Below are 20,501 nucleotides of genomic sequence, written 5' to 3'. Positions count from 1 at the left end.
GTCCATAGATAGCAGATGTGTATTCCCTGAATGGTTGTCCTTTACATTTACATTGACCATTGACATGAAGAAATGATTAAAAAAATCACCCCAAACATATACACCTCCACACACCAATCATACACACATATCCAGGCACATACATGTGCAATACTCAGGCACATATACACACATAGCCAAAGATAAACACATAGCAACAACAAATACACATGCGCGCGCGCACACCAAAACATAATATACACTCACTGAAACATATATGTATACACACACACTGAAGCATACACACCCACACCGAAACATATACACACACACTGAAGCATATGTACACACACCACTGAAACATAATACACACACCCATATTATTTGTTCAACAACCAATTCAAGGATATGTCCAGACAGTCATGCTCTGACCTTTGCCGAAATATGTAGAATGCTCAGTTTATCAAATGTCAATATGTTCCCATAAGTGGAACATATTCTGTGCTTTATTGACATCCATCTGTTTTTATACACTGAGGCAATCAAAATAATATATGTTCCTCTTTTTATCAAATGCTCATATATGAAATGCCGTTGGATTTCGTCCTTGATGCATCTGTTGTCTGTGCCTTTGAATGCCGCGTATGTCATAAAGATTACCTCCGTTCATCTCATCTTTGTTTGCTTTCTCCCCCTTCTTTCTATTTTTACCACTTCACTCTCATGCTAATATTTACATTTTGGATATCCATTCCTATATTATTAACATTCATCTAACAATCATATTGGCTGCTTCTCTTTGGCAATTAACATATTCTTATTTCTGACTTTTTAAAAATGGGATAAAATTTAAATGGATACTTCTTTAATCTGGACTAATGTCTTTGTCTCTTCCTGTAAACGGTCTCACATCACCATTTTGATGTGATTCCACTTTCACTAAATCTTACTCTCCTAAACATGTCATTCTGATATATCTATCCCCTATATGTTTTCTACAATTTGCATGCAATCCATACTTCATTCCTCATTTGCTTAACATTTGGTGCTCTGAATAACCACCTCCCCCTCAAAAAAAAAAAAAAAATCCTTGGTGTGTAATAATGCGTGCTGATCTGTGTCTGGTTGTGTTGTATTTGCGTGTAAATTCTAACATCTCATTTTTTTTCTTCTTGCTGATACTGCCAAATTTCTGTCACTTCTTTTGGTGCATTAATCACATTTCTGTCACAACATGTATCCTGCATGCTGTCTCTTTCTTTCTCTCTTTTTTTTAAACATTTAATCTGAAATGACATTAATGGTGACACTAACAGACTCTAGTAAAGACTCCTCCACCTCATCTTCTAAAAAAGAGAAAAAGAAGAAGAAGCGGAAAAAGAAGTTCATGAGGCTGCGGAGGGCGGAGAAGCGTCTGCGATTCGGGATACGGCACGCCGTGAAGACACAGGCATTCTATTGGCTCGTCATCGTTCTCGTTTTCCTGAACACCATCTGTGTAGCGATAGAGCACTACCAGCAACCGGCTTACCTAGACTCCTTCTTATGTAAGTCTGCATTTCTGGAAGGTTACGATATTCATTGGGATATTCATTGAGATAATAGCAGCCTATACATGAAGTTATGTGAGCATCTCAAGACCTTTTGCAATAACCATAACAAAAACTTCAAATTATGTATTTTTGAATCAAGCCATTCCAGATGTTGTATTGTTAGATCTTAGACACAGGACCGTGATCCATTTCTCAGTATTACATGCTTTTACTGAAGTCGGTGTTTAGAGAAATTGCAATCGTTCAAGTGTCACGTTTGTTGCAAGTGAAATATTGCATACAGAAAGAATAGCCAGCAATATATGATTGCTGGTTGCCATGGATACTCAGATGAGTGATCACCATCATGTGAGGATAACATCTTTTCTTTTTTTCTTTAAAGCTGACACAAATTGATCCGCATGTGCAGTAATAAACATCGCAAATCCTAAAATACTTCCGATAAGTATGACATCGGGATGCCTCTCGCATTGTTCGGGAAAATTTGATTGCCAATCATTATGGGGGTCAAAAGTGCAGATGCACAGTCATGCCCAATCAATACATTTGATTACTCTCCTTGGATGTACATATTTACTGACACACTCAAGCAATCACTCTCTCTATCTTTCTCTCACTCTCTATCTCTCTTTCTATCTCTGTCTCTGTCTTTCTGTCTTTCTCTCTATCTATCTATATTTCTATCTAAACTATCTACCTCTCTATCTATCTACTCTGTGTATATATTCATCTACCTCTCTATCTATCTACTCTGTGTATATATTTATCTATCTATCCATCTATCTATCTTCTATATATATTTATGTTTTTATATATCAAACTATCTACCTACCTATCTATCTACCTATCTATCTATTTTTTATTTATCTATCTATCTATCTATCTATCTATCTATATATATATCTATCTGTCTATACAACGTATATATGTATCTATATTTCTGTCTATCTTACTATCTACCTCTTTATCTATCTATCTATCTATCTACCTCTCTATCTATCTATCTATCTACTATCTATCTATCTATCTATCTATCTATCTATCTATCTATCTATTCTGTCTATATATTTATCTATGTATCCATCTATCTACCTATCTATCTATCTATCTATCTATCTATCTATCTCTCTCTCTATCTATCTATCTATCTATCTATCTGTCTGTCTATTCTGTCTATATATTCATCTATCTATCCATCTATCTTTCTCCCATCCAGATTATGCAGAAATTGTGTTCCTATGTATCTTCATAATGGAAATGCTAATAAAGATGTACGGTATGGGGCCTCGAGTGTACTTCCAGTCTGCTTTCAACAAATTTGACTGCCTTGTAAGTATAACGCATTTCAGATGGTGTCTGCACTAGAAGACTTTCACTGCCAAATGGGCTTAGCTCCATTTCTAAACTCTTTAAAGTAAGTCCACATCAGATAGAACGAAATAATTTTCCAGTAGTATTTCACTTGTAACATGACAAGGAATTCACAATGAAAAATATGTAACAGTTTCTCATTATTTTCTTTGCTTCTTAGCAGCTTTAATAGCAATTATCTCAATCTCAATATATCAAAAATTGGAGTTAGCTTACTTTGTGATCAAAGTCATCATATACATTGCATTACAGACTTACACAGCTTGGCCTGGAACGTGTACACTAGTGACTATTCAATGTTTTGCTTTATCATATTTTATTCATGTGTCCATAGCTTTTGTTATTCTATTCCTATTTCCTCAGTTGTAACTGTTTTTTGTTTGTTTGTTTTTTTTTTTTTGGGGGGGGGGGATAGAGAAAGAGAAAATCCATTATGAAATAAATGTCTAATTACCAGAGCCAGATTTTATGAAGACAATTTGAAGAGACTATTTAATTGCAAAATGTGTTAAAGGCCATTATCATAACATTCTAATGTAAGTTCACCATCAGATGGAGCACAATAAAACTTTTTCAATGATTCATCATCACTTGTTGCATAACATTACACCAAGGAATATTTCCTTGAGTTATAATGAAAAATATTTCATACTTTTTAACTTATTTATCATATATCATTTCCATTTTTTTAGCAGGTGTAATTGCACATATCTCAAATTAGCCAGAATGGAGTTACATGTAACTCATTTGTGATGAAACTCTTCATTTGATAACATTCAGAATGATTATAACATGCAATATGGGATGACATAGTCGGGGAAAGTTTAAAACTGTGTCTGTTACTCTTCCATGTTGGGTTTGTTGTCTTCTTTTAATGAACAAAGAGAAATGCATAGGTGTAGCACATTTCACTTGGCATATAATTAGGTGTATTCTCTCCAAACCTCCCTTTTCGTGCTAGATATACATTATACCACTTTCAGTACCCAGCTATAAAGGGTGTGTACAGTTCTGGTCGAGGTGAGAACTTTTAGCTTTTAACGTTTTGCGAGATATTCAGAAACCACTCTATGAAATGTCAAAGAGCATGCAATTTTAAGGGGTATCAAAAGTTTATTTGATGAAAATTGGTTTTGAAATGGCTGAGATATCCAAAAACAAGGTGAAACAAAGATATCCTAATAAAAGGCGTGGCCTGTCGCCTTTTGTCATTATCACTTTTTTGGATATCTCAGCCATTTGAAAACCAATTTTGATCAAATAAACGTTGAATCCTTCTTAAAATTACATGCTCTTTCATATTTCATGAGCGGTTTCTCATTATCTCACTTTTATAGGAATGGTCAAAACACAAATCCCCACCTCAACCGGCACTGTACAGTCCCTTAGGGCTGATGAGAACGCTCACCACAACTTTCCCCACATACTTCTGCCGAATGTATGAAATAATGATTACATGTTTCAAAGAATGAATGATCCACTGAAGTGAGAGACAGTTGGTGGAGAAAATAAAGGAAAATAAGTTGTGTATGATTATCTTCAAAACTTAAAAGTATTGTTCACCATTGGGAGCAGTGATTTAAAAATGTTCGAGTTATCACATTTGATGCATATGTGTAGGTCAGTTGTATCACAGAACATCTTACCACGTAAAAATTTTGCAATAAAGCCTAAAATATAAGGAGATGTCACTATTTTCTCAATAAACCATAACTGTAGACGATTTATTGTAGAAATAATTTTATTAAACTATTGTTCGCATTTTGTATATTTAACAATACTTAACATTGATTATACTGATTAACATTTTTACGTTGGTCGTTTCTATCCGTAACTCACATTTAAGAACTATTTTGAAGCACTAAAATTGGGTTTTGTTTCATCTGCAAATGGTAAATAATGCCTTTAATAGAACTACTGAAATAAATGCAGACAAAATGTTAAAAACTAAATTGAATGAAGAGTGTGTCTTGGTGGACGATTCCATTTGTGGTCATGTTTTATTTTTCTACCTCATTACAGGTTATATTAGCGAGCTTGTTTGAAGTGATATGGACAAATTATAAAGGCGGATCATTTGGCCTCAGCGTGCTCCGAGCGCTGAGGTTACTGAGGATATTCAAAGTAACAAGGTAAGACAAGATGCTGTTTGTGACACATTCTTTATTTGTTATGATATTATATGTAAATGAATTTTATTCAGTGTCATTGAAATGGCTTCCAAATGTATTCTGATTGGATGCTTTTTTGTTGTTGATGAATTTGAATTATAATCTCTGTCAAGAGATAAAGATGGATTTGTTACAGTTTGTTGTGCGTGCATACATCACCTTGATTTCACATCTTTCCTTGTAGGATTGCTTTCATCAAGGGAAGCTACCATTTGCTATTTTCCTGGCAAAGTTTCATCAAACTTTACACATAAAAATAGGTGTACAGGCAGAGGAGAAAAATGTGACTTGGCACAACTAATCGAATTTTATGTCAAAAAACTACCGCTGTGACATGTTACTCATTTTATTAGGCCAGATCACAAATGAATGTTTGAACATTGAGTCCAGGGAGCATTCTTTCAATTCAACCCTCTAGGAAAGCAAGTTAATGAACACCATCATATTGATAGGGACCACCATAAACCTGTGTAAACTGAGAGCTGGTCGAGAAAGGGTTAAGGCATTTTGTATCTGTGTTGGGTTGTTTAGTTACAGATAATTTATTGCTTGTTGTATAATTATCTGGTGGATGTCTAATTTTCATCAACTCTGTGGAGCACTGTTTTTTTTCTCCCTCTCGTAAGGGGGCATAAACCTTCATTCCTGTTCTTAAAACAATCTTCAATTTTTGAAGCTGGCATAACATGTATAACTCACTGATGGCATTCACTGATTACATCTGGCCAGTCTACCATTACAATAGATATTACATTCTTTCATATCTTATGCTGAAGTATCTTTGACATGACCCAAATATTTTCTTTCATTTGTAAAGTCACTATTGAAATATATCTGTTTGCATATCAAATTTTGAAATGCAAGGTATAAAACCTGTGGATGCCGGTGACTGACCATTTTTGAACAAATGATTGGGTATCCTGGAATGTTGTGGATATTGCTTTGGAAAATGGTAGAAAATGTTTGGAAATTGTTCATACTGGATAATCACATGTGTGGAAAAGATTTTGCCAAAAGAAATTCAGTGTTGGTCTTGTTTAACAAACCCTCAAAACTCGCTAAGGATTTAGCAGATTTTCATAGGGATGTAGCACTGGAGCAACACTTACATTGACATACAGAGCAATTTTTAGATCATATTTCTCTGTTATTTAAAGCCTCATTTGTCCATTTCTTTTTGCTGTTGAGCTTTTCTTGAGGACTATTTATTAATCTTGTAATAAGTGCGCCTCTTTAATAGTAGCTTGATGCTGTCATCTGTATTGTTGATCTACCTCCCCCCTCTCTCTTTTTGCCTTTCTATATAATATCTCTATCTCTCTTCATCTATCTGTCTATCTATCTACCTATCTACCTATCTGTCTATCTATCTATCTATCTATCTATCTATCTATCTATCTATTTGCTTACTTGTATATTCATATCTGCTTATGTTTGGGGGTATGATCATTACTTTCTTTGCCTTTTCATTCCATTTTCTTGTGATCCTTCTTTGTGTTGTCTTTTGTGTCATTTCACTCTGTTCTGTCTGCTCATAATTTCTCTTTTCCTCTCAATATCTCCCTTTATATCTTTCTCCCTCTCAATTTTTCCCTTCATCTCTCTTCCTCTCTCTGCCTTCCCTCTTCCCTTTCCACTCTCATCAATGTTTGATGGGACATGCCCGGCTGCACATTTCCGCTTGTTGCCCACTCCATGTAAAATGCATGAAAAGCCCCATGGTGTGGAGTTAGCGGGAGCTCTTCAGCACGGGACGTACGATATATTCTACTCTACAGCCCTTCAATTCCACCCCCCCCCCCCACCACCACTTCCATTATCATAATGGTGGCGTAGGCAGCTCATCCATAGCTATGCATGGCTTGTACTTGTACAACACATCGAGGCCAGGCAGACTAACAAACACACACAAAAAAACCAACAATAACAACAACAACAAACAGAAATAGATGGGGGGACATATGTGTAGAGATAAAAAGGGGGTCGGCTGTTCGTTTCTGCCTTTCTCGACAGACAAGAGGGGCGAATTTCATACCAGCAATATGCCTAATGGAATTTTCAATTGCGGCAGCTCATTTGGATGGTCCATTTTTAATTAGTATGCACATCTCATCCTTTCTATCTCCCTCTTTCCCTCCCTTGCCCTCTCTCCCTCCCTTTTACCCCCCCCCCCCCCCTCTCTCTCTCTCTCTCTCTCTCTCTCTCTCTCTCTCTCTCTCTTACTCCTTTTCTCAACTTATTTCCATTCACCTTCTCCGGTATTTCTCAAGTTATCCCCGTGAACATCAAAACAATGAGGAGTTTGAAATCAAGTCCATTTTGGGCTAATTATGTGACTACCACAAATTTAAAAAAGAAAGTGGGATTCACATTGTTTTGGATGAAAAAAGAGAGACCTATCAAATGTAGGCCAATTTTTGCAATCAACATTGTCGTCCCCTCTGCCATACTAGTGAGTATTTTTATCCTTCATCATGTACAAGTAATTGAAATGTGTTAAATCCAGAACAATTTTGTTTGCGTCCTTCAGGGCACATGTAGTTGTAGTGCCGTAACATCAAATCTAACGAGATTTGCAATATATCTGTCCCTAAAAAAAAGGGGGGAGGTAGATTCTATTGGTCACATGATGATAGAGACACACAGCCTACTAGATAGCATGAGAGATGAAGTTAAGTTACATAATTCACAGGAAATGTCGCACACTACTAATGGAGCCCAACACAGAATAATGTGCATTAGCAGCCCAACATGGAGGAAAAATTGCTTCACCCGTTCATTTCAAGTCCCGTCTACTGATGATGGTGTTAGCTTTCTGCAGCTCTGCTTTCCGTGAGGTAGAATTGAAAGGACCTTGTGTTTCGAGAGCTCCAAAGAACTTTTGTTTTTCATGTTAAGTAATGTTTTTGAGAATCAACCACTATCGATATTAGACACTCTGCCAGTTATGTTGTTGCATTTAATGGCTGCTCTGGGGAAAGAAAATGGGTTAATGGATGGGTTTGTTTGTTGATTTCTCATATTCACATTGCATTCCTCAGATATCAACAGTGCAGTCACATTTTGTCAAATGTGCCTCACATTATACTCTCGGAAGCACTCACATATTTTTTATTTTGCTGATTGGAGTGCTTATGTAATGTGCTGTAGTAATAATGTTTTGAAACAGGTCTCGCTTTATGGTATATCACCTTGTTAAGCCACCTAACTACACTTGTTGCGAGACACCCCATTTCAGTCATTTGTACATGAACTATTTTTTAAAGAATTTGCTGTACGCAATATATCATGTGCAATCAATATATTTTAAAAATTGGGTGCTGTCTAGCTTGAAGAATCAAATATAAATGGTAAAAAAAAAAATCCCTTGCCTATAAATAAGAAAAAAAATCTGAAAACATGAATGAACAAATACATATACCTACTGGGTAATAAAGTGAATCTGTTGATTAGTATTTTGACTGTTTGAAGGAATTTTTTGAATAGAAAAAAAAAATGAAATAATTTTGTCATAAGCTTTGAAAAATCTGGAATAAACTCAGTAGTTTTTTTTTTTTCCAATTGTGAGCTATTGTAATGTGAGGTATACATGTTATCTTACAATTTCAATGTACAATTTCAACATCAATTCACATGAGATTTGTTTTGTTCAGTTGACTTTACATGCAACAAGTTTGCCATTATGCAACTTTATATGCAGGTGTCTTTTTCTTCACCATTATAATGGTTTATGACTTTGAAGAAAAAAAAAATTGAAACCGTTAATTATATGATCTTTCTACAGGAGGTCTGCCCTTATTTCATTGTTCTTTTTCAATTTCTTGAATATTGAATTCCCATGTTTTATGTCAAAGTGATGATATACTTTTCATGTGTCATAGTCAAAATCTACTTTGCCATGTGTCATAGTTGAGACATATTTTTGTCATGTGCCATTGCTCAAATACATTGTTTCATGTCATAGTAAAAATGTATTTGTCATGTGTAGTAGTAATGATATATTTTATTGTATGTCATAGAAGAGATATATTTTGTTATATGTCACAGCAAGGGTAGATTGTGTCATATATTTTGATAAATATATACCGGTATATTATATATGACCTCGCTGATGTGGAACTGAGGAATCATACAATGCTGGCTGATGAACAGAGTAGCAGTGACCCCACATCTTATGTGACCTTGCATCAAAAAGCCGACAAAATGTTGCCAAATAAAAGGAACAACAACAACCAACAAACAAACACATCATATATTAATTCAGCTTAGATTTTGAGAGAGAGACAAAAAAGACACTCCCAGATCTTATGTCACACACAACATGTCTATGAAAATTATGTGTTTGTTAGAAATGATCTATAAAATTGCAAACTGTAGCACTGCCAAATTGAGAGAAAGCTCTGATGTTTGAGGTCTGTTGATTTATACTGACATGCTGTGTATTGTATGTGGATTTTTTTTAAATTCCACTGCATCGACTATGAAAAAGTTGTCTGTGATCCTGAAGTAAAGTCATAAAGAACAATACAATCATGGCAACTGATTGATGAATTGCCCTTCATCGACGTAAATACTGTATACGCTATATATTTCGCGGGGGTTTTATTTTCGCGAATTTCGCGAGTCGGGAGCTATTCGCGAAATTAACAACACGCGAAAATATTACCTTCCAAAATGAATCCCTTGCCTTGATGATACAAACATTTCAGTACTAGTATACCATGTCACGGCTTACCGAACAGACCATACTGGCTAAGCTTGTTTACGCACATCCACGTCTACTTATGAATACTGTAGAAAGCCAATCCATTATCGCAAGGCGGGACCACTCATCAGAAATCTAGGGGACCACTCGTCAGAAATCTAGCGCGATGGACTTAACCACTTCAAAAATGTTGAATTCTAACTTACTAGTTCACAGAGTTTGGCAAGTCTTTTTCATGCAGTGTATAACTAGTATCATTCTTATTTGCTAGTAAGTTGAAAATTCACACTTTCTTTGCCACTTCATATTTTCTCTGGTCCCCCAATCGCGAATTTAACCACTCGCGAAAATGTGTGACAGCGGCAATTCGCGAAAATTTATGTATGCGAAAATTATAGCGTATACAGTAATCAATTCGTCAATCAGTTGCCATGAAAACACCTCGACGGAAGAATTTCATAAATTTGAATACAATCATTATTATGCCAATGTATTGAAGCTACTACTGACTGTTTTAAAATAGTTCCTGTTTCTGTGTATGTCTCACAAATGAAAAATTAAGACAAAACAATATGAGACAAAGGAAGCAAAGCTATCTTAGATTGTTAAAAAAAAGACTGCTTTCATGAAATTTTATGCTTACAATAAAAAAAGATGGAAGAAGATATACTTGTTCAAAATTCAAAATTTAACATTGCTCACATAAGATAAGTTTTCAGGTCTATGAGTAAGTGATATGTGTGACTTTTTTTGGGGGGGGGTTTCTTGATGCAAGGTCACCTTTAAAATGTGTACTAATACACTGTCGTTTTGGTGTTTATCTGGGTTAAAACAGTAATTTTGATGATTATTATTTGATATGAAGTGTATAGATGCAGTTTTGTGGCATAAATTTGTATCTGAGTATGTAGCTTTTCCCATTTTGTATAGCCTCTATGTCTCCTCATATATTTTTTCACAGGTTCACTTGGTTTGTTTTGTATACCATGATGAATTTCATGTTAGTTTACATTAGAAAGAAACTGCAATGGAACTTTCCATGTCAGTACTAAAAGATACAATTATCCAGACACCATAGTTATAACCAGATTTCAGAAGATTTTTAAGGATCATTTTATATGAAAATGTGAAATCAACCAAAGTATTAAAGCCAAATTCATGTCTTCAATGGCAAAGACTTTGTAAAACCTTTCATCTATTTGCACAATATACTTTTATCCATGAATTATAGTAGATTTACATGCAATACAAATTTCAACATTTTAAGCCCTCAGAGACACCATCAGAAGATGAGCAAATTTTGTGAAATTTGATTTTCTTTGGAACGTACCATTTTGTCAGCAAAATGTGGCATTTCGTAGGACTTTATTTGGATGCACGTTTGTGTGTTTGGTATGTTTTGCACTATTTGGTGATGTAAACAGGACATATCAGAATATTCCTGATGTTTTTCTACTGTAATATTGCAGCATATACTTTCTCGCATCTGCATACAACTGAATCAATTTCACTAACAAGCTTCACAGCTCCATGGGTGTCGTAGTGTCAAATCCCATCCGTGACATTCCCATGATGCACCATTCTCTTCGCAGGCAGGCAACAATGACCTTTCTGGGTGTATACGACCTTTAGGAAGAACACAGGCTATCAAAGGCCTGATGCATCCTCAATCCTAGACAAACCTATCAACAGATACTTGTCGGCGTCCCTGAAATTTAAATATGGAGGAAAATTGGTGCGATAAAAACAAGCAAAATTATTCTGAGAGCATCAACCTAATTACAGTCAGTGAGGGATAGACTATTATCGTTCCTTGTCATTTACTTGACTCTCTTGCTTCAGTATTTTGTCAGCGTTAACCAGGACAGCTGTAGCGGAGCGGGTTTGTCGATGGCAAACCATCGCCGGGTCCCGTCGTCATGGAAACCTTGCTGCAGCTGGCATCCACAGACGTTTTTTTCCCCTTTGACATGAGTTCTGCATCTCATTAGCATTCTTTTTATCTCTTCCCTCTTCTTCTTCTCACTGTGTTTAACCTGTCTCCATCCACAGAGTGCGTATACCAGCTGCAGCCCAGTGTACCTGTCTATTTCAAGCATATATTGTCATGTAACCGACAACCCCCTCCCCCCCCCCCCATTCAAACCTGAATAGATGCATTCTTTGTTGGGTGCTGTATCCCTGGCAACCGCATCATCCCCAAGCCATTTATTCGTGGCATTGTGCTCTCGTAATCAGCATAAGATTCTGTTACAGTTTCTTAGTTTACTGATACGGCATACCACAAAGTGATCGCTGCTCCCCTAATCCTAACTACCACCACCCCACCCCCCCCCCACTTGCTGTGTTCAAGATGTATGCATTTGTGTCCTAATATATATTATCGTAATGTACCAAGGTATATCTGTGCATATACACTATATATATATATATATATATATATATCCAAGAGTATGATTTTGTTGTGATTGTTATTGGTTATAGAGTAGAGTTATTATAATGTATTGATACCCTCATCGCAGTGTTATGATTATATTTAGAACCTGCTGCATATAAATGCCTGTGATGCTTTAATATTCTATAATTGTTTCCCTGTCCAACTCCCCATCCCCTGTTTCCTTTACCCCTCTTGCCTTCAATAGTCCCTCTTGGTAGCATAGCCTTCCTGCTTGCAATACTTTGGGAAAGGAACTTTTTCTTACACATGATCTGGGTCACAGGGACATGATTAATTGATGTTAGTCTCTTGTCCCTGACACCGACTAATGGATTAATTGAAGCAAAGTAATTGATGTATAGCCCATCACAGTGGATGTTCGTGACCAGCTGAAATAATTTGTGATCGAAAAGCCAAACACCAGACATGTTGCCTTTTGAGAATAGGGGGCTTAAAGGTATATGGGCCTACTTATGCTCCACCGGCTCATTCTTTATTGTACACACACAAAAAAGGGTTCAAATTTCCATAGGAAATCATTCTATTTGTGATTTTCTTGAAATATCTGTGGTATTAGTAGCTATTTGGGAGGAAAAGAATAATGTTGGACTTTGAACACATGCTCACTTTCATGTAACTCATGTTTTGACAATCGAGAAAATCTATGTGAGACATAAGAAACATGGGGCTGCCAAAAACTATGAAAATCAATTCTTTCCCTTCATTTTTTGCTTTCAAACTTTTTATTTCAATAAAAGAAGGAATATCAAAACTTCGTAATCAGCATCATATACCCGAAGCACATGTTTGTTTGTTGTTGTTTTTTCAGATATTCTGGGACACTGATGCAGTAAAACTTTTTGTTGGTTTTGAGATGCATGATCAATGATGGGATTTTTTTTACAGTGATATTCCACGTGAATAGATTACTTAGTCTGTGTGTTGTCAAAGCCTGTCCCCTGCTTTTTCCAAACCCCCACCAGAATGCATAACCACTACCACATTGTATAAACAGCAGTGGAGGGAAATTTATGTGATTCTTGACTAACAACATCCAAAATCTAGACAGCATCTCCACAAACCTCGAAAAATGTTAAGTCACAGTTGTAATGTCAATTTACATTGAGAATCCTTTCTGTGATTTGTCTATGGCAACTTCAGAATCCCGTCTACCAATCTTCAGCCCCTTGTTTTTCATCTCTGAATTCTTTATTTCTTTATTTTTTTGGTACATCAAATTGATAATCATACAGTATAGTTGATTTTATGATGTGCAAGAATTTTGGTCTTCAATATAATAATGGTTATAATGAACTCAAGTCTCCTTGCAGTCTTGTAATCTCGGTGTAAGTATTAGCGTCTCTTGCAAACATGTCATTGCTGTACTGTATTCATCATTTTTTCTGTGATAGAGATGATCATATAAAACATTCATTTACAGATTAAATAAAGGCATGAATGACAATCAAGGCAATTCTTTATAGATACATTCAGTTAAGAATATTGTCCCAGTGACTGGCTAAGCATAATGTGTAAATGTAATAAACATTTATTGTCAACATGATGTTAATCCTGATATCATACAATAGCGGTGGAAGGTATGTCTAGATAATTGGTTGTGTATGACAGCATGCTTGTGACTTTCTGCCATTAAAGCAAAAATGCAGCAAAAAAGAAAAAGAAAAAAAAGAAAAGAGTGACCCAATACATGTCAAGGATATCATGTTATTGATTTCATGTTCAAACACAAAATCTTAACAGACCCTAACAAAAGATACTCTGAATCTACACAAATTGAGTTCATTCCATATTCACTGAACTAATCTTCAGAGTTTGCTTCAGGACATAGTGGAATCTCAGAGCTTTAATTACACTATCTGTACGTAGAAATTGTATGCTCTTGTTCTTTTTTTTAGTGGAAGAAAGTCTCATCTTGTGCTTTCGCCATGTAACTTGTCTACTCAAGTCCTTTGTATCTAATCCAGCTTGTTAAAAATGTCTCTTTGTTTTTGTTTGTTTTGTTAACCCCCCTCCTAAATCCCCCCTGCTCCTCCCTCCCCACCCCCCCCCCACCCCAATAATCCGCAATTGTCTGTTGCACCCAACCCAATCGGTCCCTCCCTCCAATAAACCACAGGTACTGGACCAACCTGCGAAATCTCTTGATCTCGCTGGTGCATAGCATTCAGTCTATTGTCAGTCTCGTATTCCTCCTATTCCTCTTCCTCGTGATATTTGCTTTACTTGGCATGGAGTTCTTTGGAGGACAGTAAGTAACAGCCCCCTTTTCCCCCCTGTGAGAAAAAAAAAGAAAAGATGCAAGGTGCATGCCCACTCTAGTTTTTTCAAAGGAAACAAACTGTCATTGTTGTTGGCATTTTGAGTAGACAGTTTTGATGATTCGATCCTCTCTTTCCTTTCTCTCTGTCATCTGTTTTGTCAATCCGCTCTCCCTGGGTGAAATGTGTAGTAGACTGGATTGATCCTCTTTTCATTTCCTTCTTCCTATTGTAGTCTGTACGAGTACAGTACTTTAAAAGCATGGATCCGTGCTAGAGGGGGAAAGAGTTTGAACCCCATTGCATGAGAGGGGCAGTCATACCCCCCTCCTTTTTAATGCCTGATGGGCCACGCCCAGTCATCGCTGTAGAGGGTATGACGCATGATTCTAAAATTAGAAAATGGGCCGGAATGTCTTGCATGGCTCACCTCCCTCCCTCGATGCCACACCCCCTTTGATTTGTTGCTGTTGTTGTTTTTGAACACCAGAAATTCCCCTCCAACCTCCTCCCCCTTCCATTCCAATGTTTTTTTCTCCCAACAGGTTGATAAATAAGGTGATAAGACACAAAGTCACGTGCCATCTTGATAACCCACTGATTTCTCCACGAAAAAAATCTGAGTTCTTGGTGTCACTGTGATTGCATGTGTCATCGGTCACTCCCTCCTCATGCCTCATGGTCCAGCAAAAAAAAAAAAGCACATCACTGCTCTCGCTTCATTCTTCAACTTCATTTGATTCTAGTCTCTTGTTGTTTGTTTGCTTTTTTCTTCCTTCAACAGCCGAGGCCTGGATAGAAGAAAAAAAAAATACACATTCATTCCTACAGCCATTTTTTCATCACAGGAAAATGTTTTCTTCTTTTGATTGAATGATTTGTTGCACACATGCACTAATATGAACGCTTTTGTTTTGTTTTGTTTCTCTCTCTCTCCAAATTCATCTCTCTATCTTTCTTTTCTCTTCTTCTATCTGTTATGTGAATTTGATCTGTTATTGTTTTGTTTGAATGTTCTCTTCTTATCATGTTTCATCCCATGTGTCTTTGTGTTTATCCCACCCATATGTGTTCCCGCCCATTTCATCCATCCTCCACCCACCTACTCCTCATCCTCATCCCTCCCACTCCAATTTCTTCCTTATATCTTTCCCATACCATACCTCTTCCTTATACCCACTCTCCTCTCCAATCCCTCCTAATTTTTCTCTATTTCTCCTCCTACCCCTATTCTACCACCCTCCAATCTTCTTTCCTTCCATCCTCCATCTTCTTTCCCTACCTCACCCTCCATCTCCTTCTCCCCCTGTTTCCAACATCGTTATTTCTCATCCTACATTTGAATATGAAACTCTACCAAATGATACCAACCTTTCCCCATTCCCCCCTCCCCCTAAATCTCCATCACCTCCACCACCACCCCCTACACTCCATCCTCCCCTCATCCCTCCCATTACCTCATCCTGCATGTTTACGTGTTTTCTTTTTTCCCCGTCTCCAGATACTGGTCCTCCCTTCGGAACCTAGTGATATCCCTCCTAAGTAGTATGCGTTCTATTGTTAGTCTCCTCTTCCTCCTTTTCCTGTTCATTCTCATCTTTGCCCTCCTGGGAATGCAGCTATTCGGTGGAAGGTAATTCATTCACAAAACAAGGAATTTTTCTTTGATACGATTACCATAGTTGTTACCCCTTCCCCCATATTTATTATTTCTTTGTTCCCATGGTAACACAATATGTATCCATTAGTAGCGAGCCCCGCATGACAGGTGCCATAGCCACCATGCTGCCCCCATGGGTACATACATGTAGGAGAAGGGGTAATTGGAGAAGACGGGAGAGGAACAGAAAGTTGTAGATGAATTTTAGGGAAATATGGTATTAACACCCACTTTTATGAATTCTGAAACAAAAGTAGATATTGCTGAAGTAAGGAGTACATATCAACATGACAAAGAACATATTGCAGAGTGATTAATGCAAAGATATTGTGAAAGCATCTTTGAGTGCAACTCTAGTAATTGCAGGTTGCTCATTTCTTCTTAAGTAGGGTGTATGCACCTTAGAGATTTCCTGTTGATGCTTTTTATGACTCAAATCAGTTATGTTCAAAATTCAAATCCATATGCATAATCCCATTTTGACTTTAAAATGGGTGAAAAGAAAACTGAGGCATTGACTCTGATTTTTAATATGTATGATTAATATAGATGTGATTATAGATATACATATGTATCTATCATATATATATATATGTATAAATATCAAGAGAGATATATATAGATATATATCCACCGAAGAGAACTATATCTGAGGGAGGGCATCGTCATTCAATGCTTTCATTATACCAAAAACAGATAAACTGTATTGACAGGAATATTTGCGTTATGTATGTGTTAAGGGTGTGAGTAATTATGAAGAGAATTTTGATATCCAGAAGCTGAAGAAATTATTAAATCAGAATTCAAATTATTATTCATTCCTTTCTCCTGATGAGACTGAATGAAACAAGAAATCTTCCTGGATGTAGAAAGAAAATAGAGGTTGAATCCAAACTCCTGCTAGGGCTTTGATTTAAACTTCATAACTATCTTGTAGACTCCTAAAAATGGTTTACTTAATTAAGCTGAAATGTTATAGGACATTAGATGACATCTCTTTTTATTCTTTATATGTAGCAGGAGACTATATCTCTATTACAATTCCTTGTCAGTTTGATACTTCTTTAGCAAATATAGTCCTTTTTTATATATTGGAAATCTTGATTGTCATATCCAAATATATTGTCCCCATAGGTTTTTTTTTAAGTGTGCACTGTGTTTTTTAATGTCTATATAACCTTAACAATTGCAATGGTTTGCAAAGCGAATTAAACTCTGAAAAGCTATGATTTTTTAAGCAAAGCAAGCTGCATTACAATAATTTTTACTGCATTTGCTAAACCTTGATTTCCATAAAGTCCTCTATTGAATTAAGTTCTCACACACGTGTATGGGACCTGCATACCGAATGCAATGCCTGTACCATGCAGCAATTTTTTTTTTTATTTGTTTATGACAAATTTGTCCATTTATCTAGATATTTATCTTTGCCTGGTATGAATGTCACAGCTTAGAAATCTAGCTATCATTACTGAACCTATGAATGCAGTCCAGAGCATAGCATTAAACTTCTGCGCAAGAAGCAAGTTATTTGATTTGTTTGCATATTTCTTGCAAGTCCTGATTTAGTTTTACATGTTATTAGTCATATTACTATAACTGTTGTTCTCATAACAATTATTATTAATACTTTTGTGTTTAGTGTGTGATATAGCCAGTGTAATTGAAGTTTCTGTACTACCCAGAATTATACAAGAGTGTAAGGTTATACAAACATTTGCAAAGTTATTTTCCCCAGACTTAAAAGAAATTTCCTGTGAATTTTAATGATGTTATAAAGCTGTCAAAATTAATGGCATTTTAAGTTCTTTGGATATTTATTTTCAAGAGGGTGTTAACATTTTGCATTTTGGAAAGGAACTGGGAGCATATTTTTCAACTCTTTACTGATTTGTTGGGATAAGTAGTCATGCAGAAGAGGAAAAAATTATATGTGTGAGAAATCTGGAAATTCTCCATTGTAGAATGCCCAAATTTGGCTATTTATGACATTTTTAATTTTCTGTCAATCACCAAAGAGCTATCATGGCCTTGACTGTTAGATGAGCTCATGTTTTTATGCATGTTTTTTTTTTGTGCATGAATGTTTCAAAACTTTTGCTATCAGTAGCGGAATGTTTTATTCAAATTGTCATTCCTGGCTGAATATTCTTTGCTTGGAATTTTGATCACCCTTTTATAGCTCTAGCAATCTTTGCACCTCTTTATTTTCTCCTCCCAAACTTTTTTTTTTCTTCAGATAAATTATAGCCAGATGCAAACTCCTTGACATTTGATATGTTTGTTTGGTGGATACATGTTGCTGTAATTCTTTTCATGCAGATTATGAGGAAGATGAAAATGCTAGTGCTTATAATCTTATATTAGTTATACTCAATTTGTTGGGGAAAAAATAGTAGAATAAACAGTTGCAGAAAAGGGTCATAGGAAAATGTGAACATTTTTGATGAGCTAAATAATACTTGAAAAAAAATTATGATATGATAAGGAGGAAATCAAGGTTTAAGCAAACTTAATTTTCCATTTTCTTTCTGTGCTGATTTTCAGTAATTCTAGGGATAATAATTATTTTGTTCTAAAAGAAGGTTAAAAAATTCTTTCTTTAAAGAGAGTTAGGATGTAGCACTTAGGTATCTATAACCCAAACTTTTGCGATATTGCAAAGATAATTACTGTAAACATTCATATTTTTGCACGATTAATCTTTCATGCTGAGCAGCTGAAAAACATATTCGCGGGTTCTTAAATTTGTGTTGCACGATTGTCACCCCATTCAAAATGTCCAGAGAAAATTGTGAAGATATTTTCACGGGTTTTAAGATTCGCGCTGGCTAAAAGTAGCACAAAATGCGTGCAAATTTGTGCATTTACAGTAAGTAGATGAAATAGTCCTTGAGTACAGTTTAAGTGGAGGCTTTCTTTCCCCTGTCTTAAAACTTCTACGAGACTTTAACCATGTGATAAATATGTGAGATGAAATATTTGATGTTCTGTCCCAACCAGCTTTAATTACGACCCAGAACAACCGAAGCCTTCCAGTAATTTCGACACCTTCCCCATCGCCCTCATCACTGTGTTCCAGGTGAGTTGAAAGTGAATGGCCCAAGTTTTATTTTCTGAATTATGCATTATATTTCACATACATGCAGAAATGGGGGGAAAATAGTTCTTTGATGTACCACTTTGTACATTGCCAGAAAAAAAAACAACAGAATCAATCTGGTGTTTTGGGCAGGAAATGTGCATGCGCAGGAAAAAAAAAAAGGAATCTTTTCAGTGTTTTTTTCACGTGAAAAGTACATTTGCAGGGGAAAATGGAGTATATTCAGGGCTTTTGTTTTTTTATTACAGGTATTGCGCATGTGCAACCTGCCACTGTTTTTGAGTGGAGGCTGCTGATATGTGCCAAGGGTGGATGTCTCATGACAAAAAAAAAAAAGAAATAAAACTAGCAAGCTTGGGAGCACATTTACATAAGCAAAAAACGTGAACAATACTGCCAAGTTTCAAAAACATCAATCCTAAGAAGGTATTCTGTTTATTCCAGTTTTTCACTCACCTTGTGATAGTTACCTAGCAACTTGAAGAAGAAAGAAAAAAAAAAAAAAGAATTTTGAAAACACACATTGGTGGTTGGGGGTTTATGTACCTCCTTATTTTAATGTTTATGAAAGAAAAGCCTACGTTTATTGCTTGAAGTGACTAGATTAAAAACCCTGACTGCAGAAAAAACATTGAATTGAAAATACAACAGAATTGTGGTACCATGAAGTCCTTGAATGACAGACAAAGTAATCTAAGGAAATACAATTTCTGTATCTATATTTTGATAGAGCATATTAAAAGACATTAGTAAAAAAAACTTCTGAATACTTATGTACAATACGATATTTCAAAGCAGTTGGATTGTGAGAGATCGAGTTGAGTTTGCAGCATCAGCAACTAAGTAGTACAGAACAATAGAAGTGTGCTCAGTCATGAAATTCTTCTGTCGAGATTATTTACGTTGATAAAGGGAAATTTGTAAGTCAATTCAATTCAATTCAATTCAAATGAATTTATTGGGAATTTTCTGCATTGAATATATATCACAAATGAAATACAGTCATTTCTTATTGTTTTCAATGCAGTAGAACATACAGTGTGTACATCCGAGCGTAAATGAGATATACGTCTACAGATTGATCTACTCTACTAATTGCCTCTTCATACATCATCCTTCGACCAAGTTTGGTGAAAGCTGCTTCATCCAGTTTTGAGTCATCACTTAAAGAAAAGAATAAGAGAACACATCAATTGGGAACCACTCGGGATAAAGTGAATCATTATGACTGACTGAATTATGG

General features: G+C 35.9%; 1 protein-coding gene across 1 annotated transcript in view; it reads left to right on the top strand.

The window, feature by feature from the left end:
- Positions 1-20,501, top strand: part of LOC139713117 (voltage-dependent calcium channel type A subunit alpha-1-like) — a 303,372-nt gene that overhangs the window by 159,242 nt on the left and 123,629 nt on the right. Inside the window, exons 12-17 of the mRNA XM_071624874.1 lie at positions 1,296-1,526; positions 2,749-2,861; positions 4,926-5,035; positions 14,354-14,485; positions 15,997-16,128; positions 19,159-19,237. Of these exons, the coding sequence (XP_071480975.1) occupies positions 1,296-1,526; positions 2,749-2,861; positions 4,926-5,035; positions 14,354-14,485; positions 15,997-16,128; positions 19,159-19,237 (797 nt within the window). The remainder of the gene's footprint in view (positions 1-1,295; positions 1,527-2,748; positions 2,862-4,925; positions 5,036-14,353; positions 14,486-15,996; positions 16,129-19,158; positions 19,238-20,501) is intronic.

The sequence above is a fragment of the Diadema antillarum genome, unplaced genomic scaffold (genome assembly GCF_040938485.1).
Source record: "Diadema antillarum isolate AM-2024a unplaced genomic scaffold, OU_Dant_1.0 scf00000042, whole genome shotgun sequence".
In the NCBI taxonomy this organism is placed as follows: domain Eukaryota; kingdom Metazoa; phylum Echinodermata; class Echinoidea; order Diadematoida; family Diadematidae; genus Diadema; species Diadema antillarum.
Note: the sequence above shows the minus strand (reverse complement) of the source record. Positions and strands in the feature narration are given on the sequence as shown.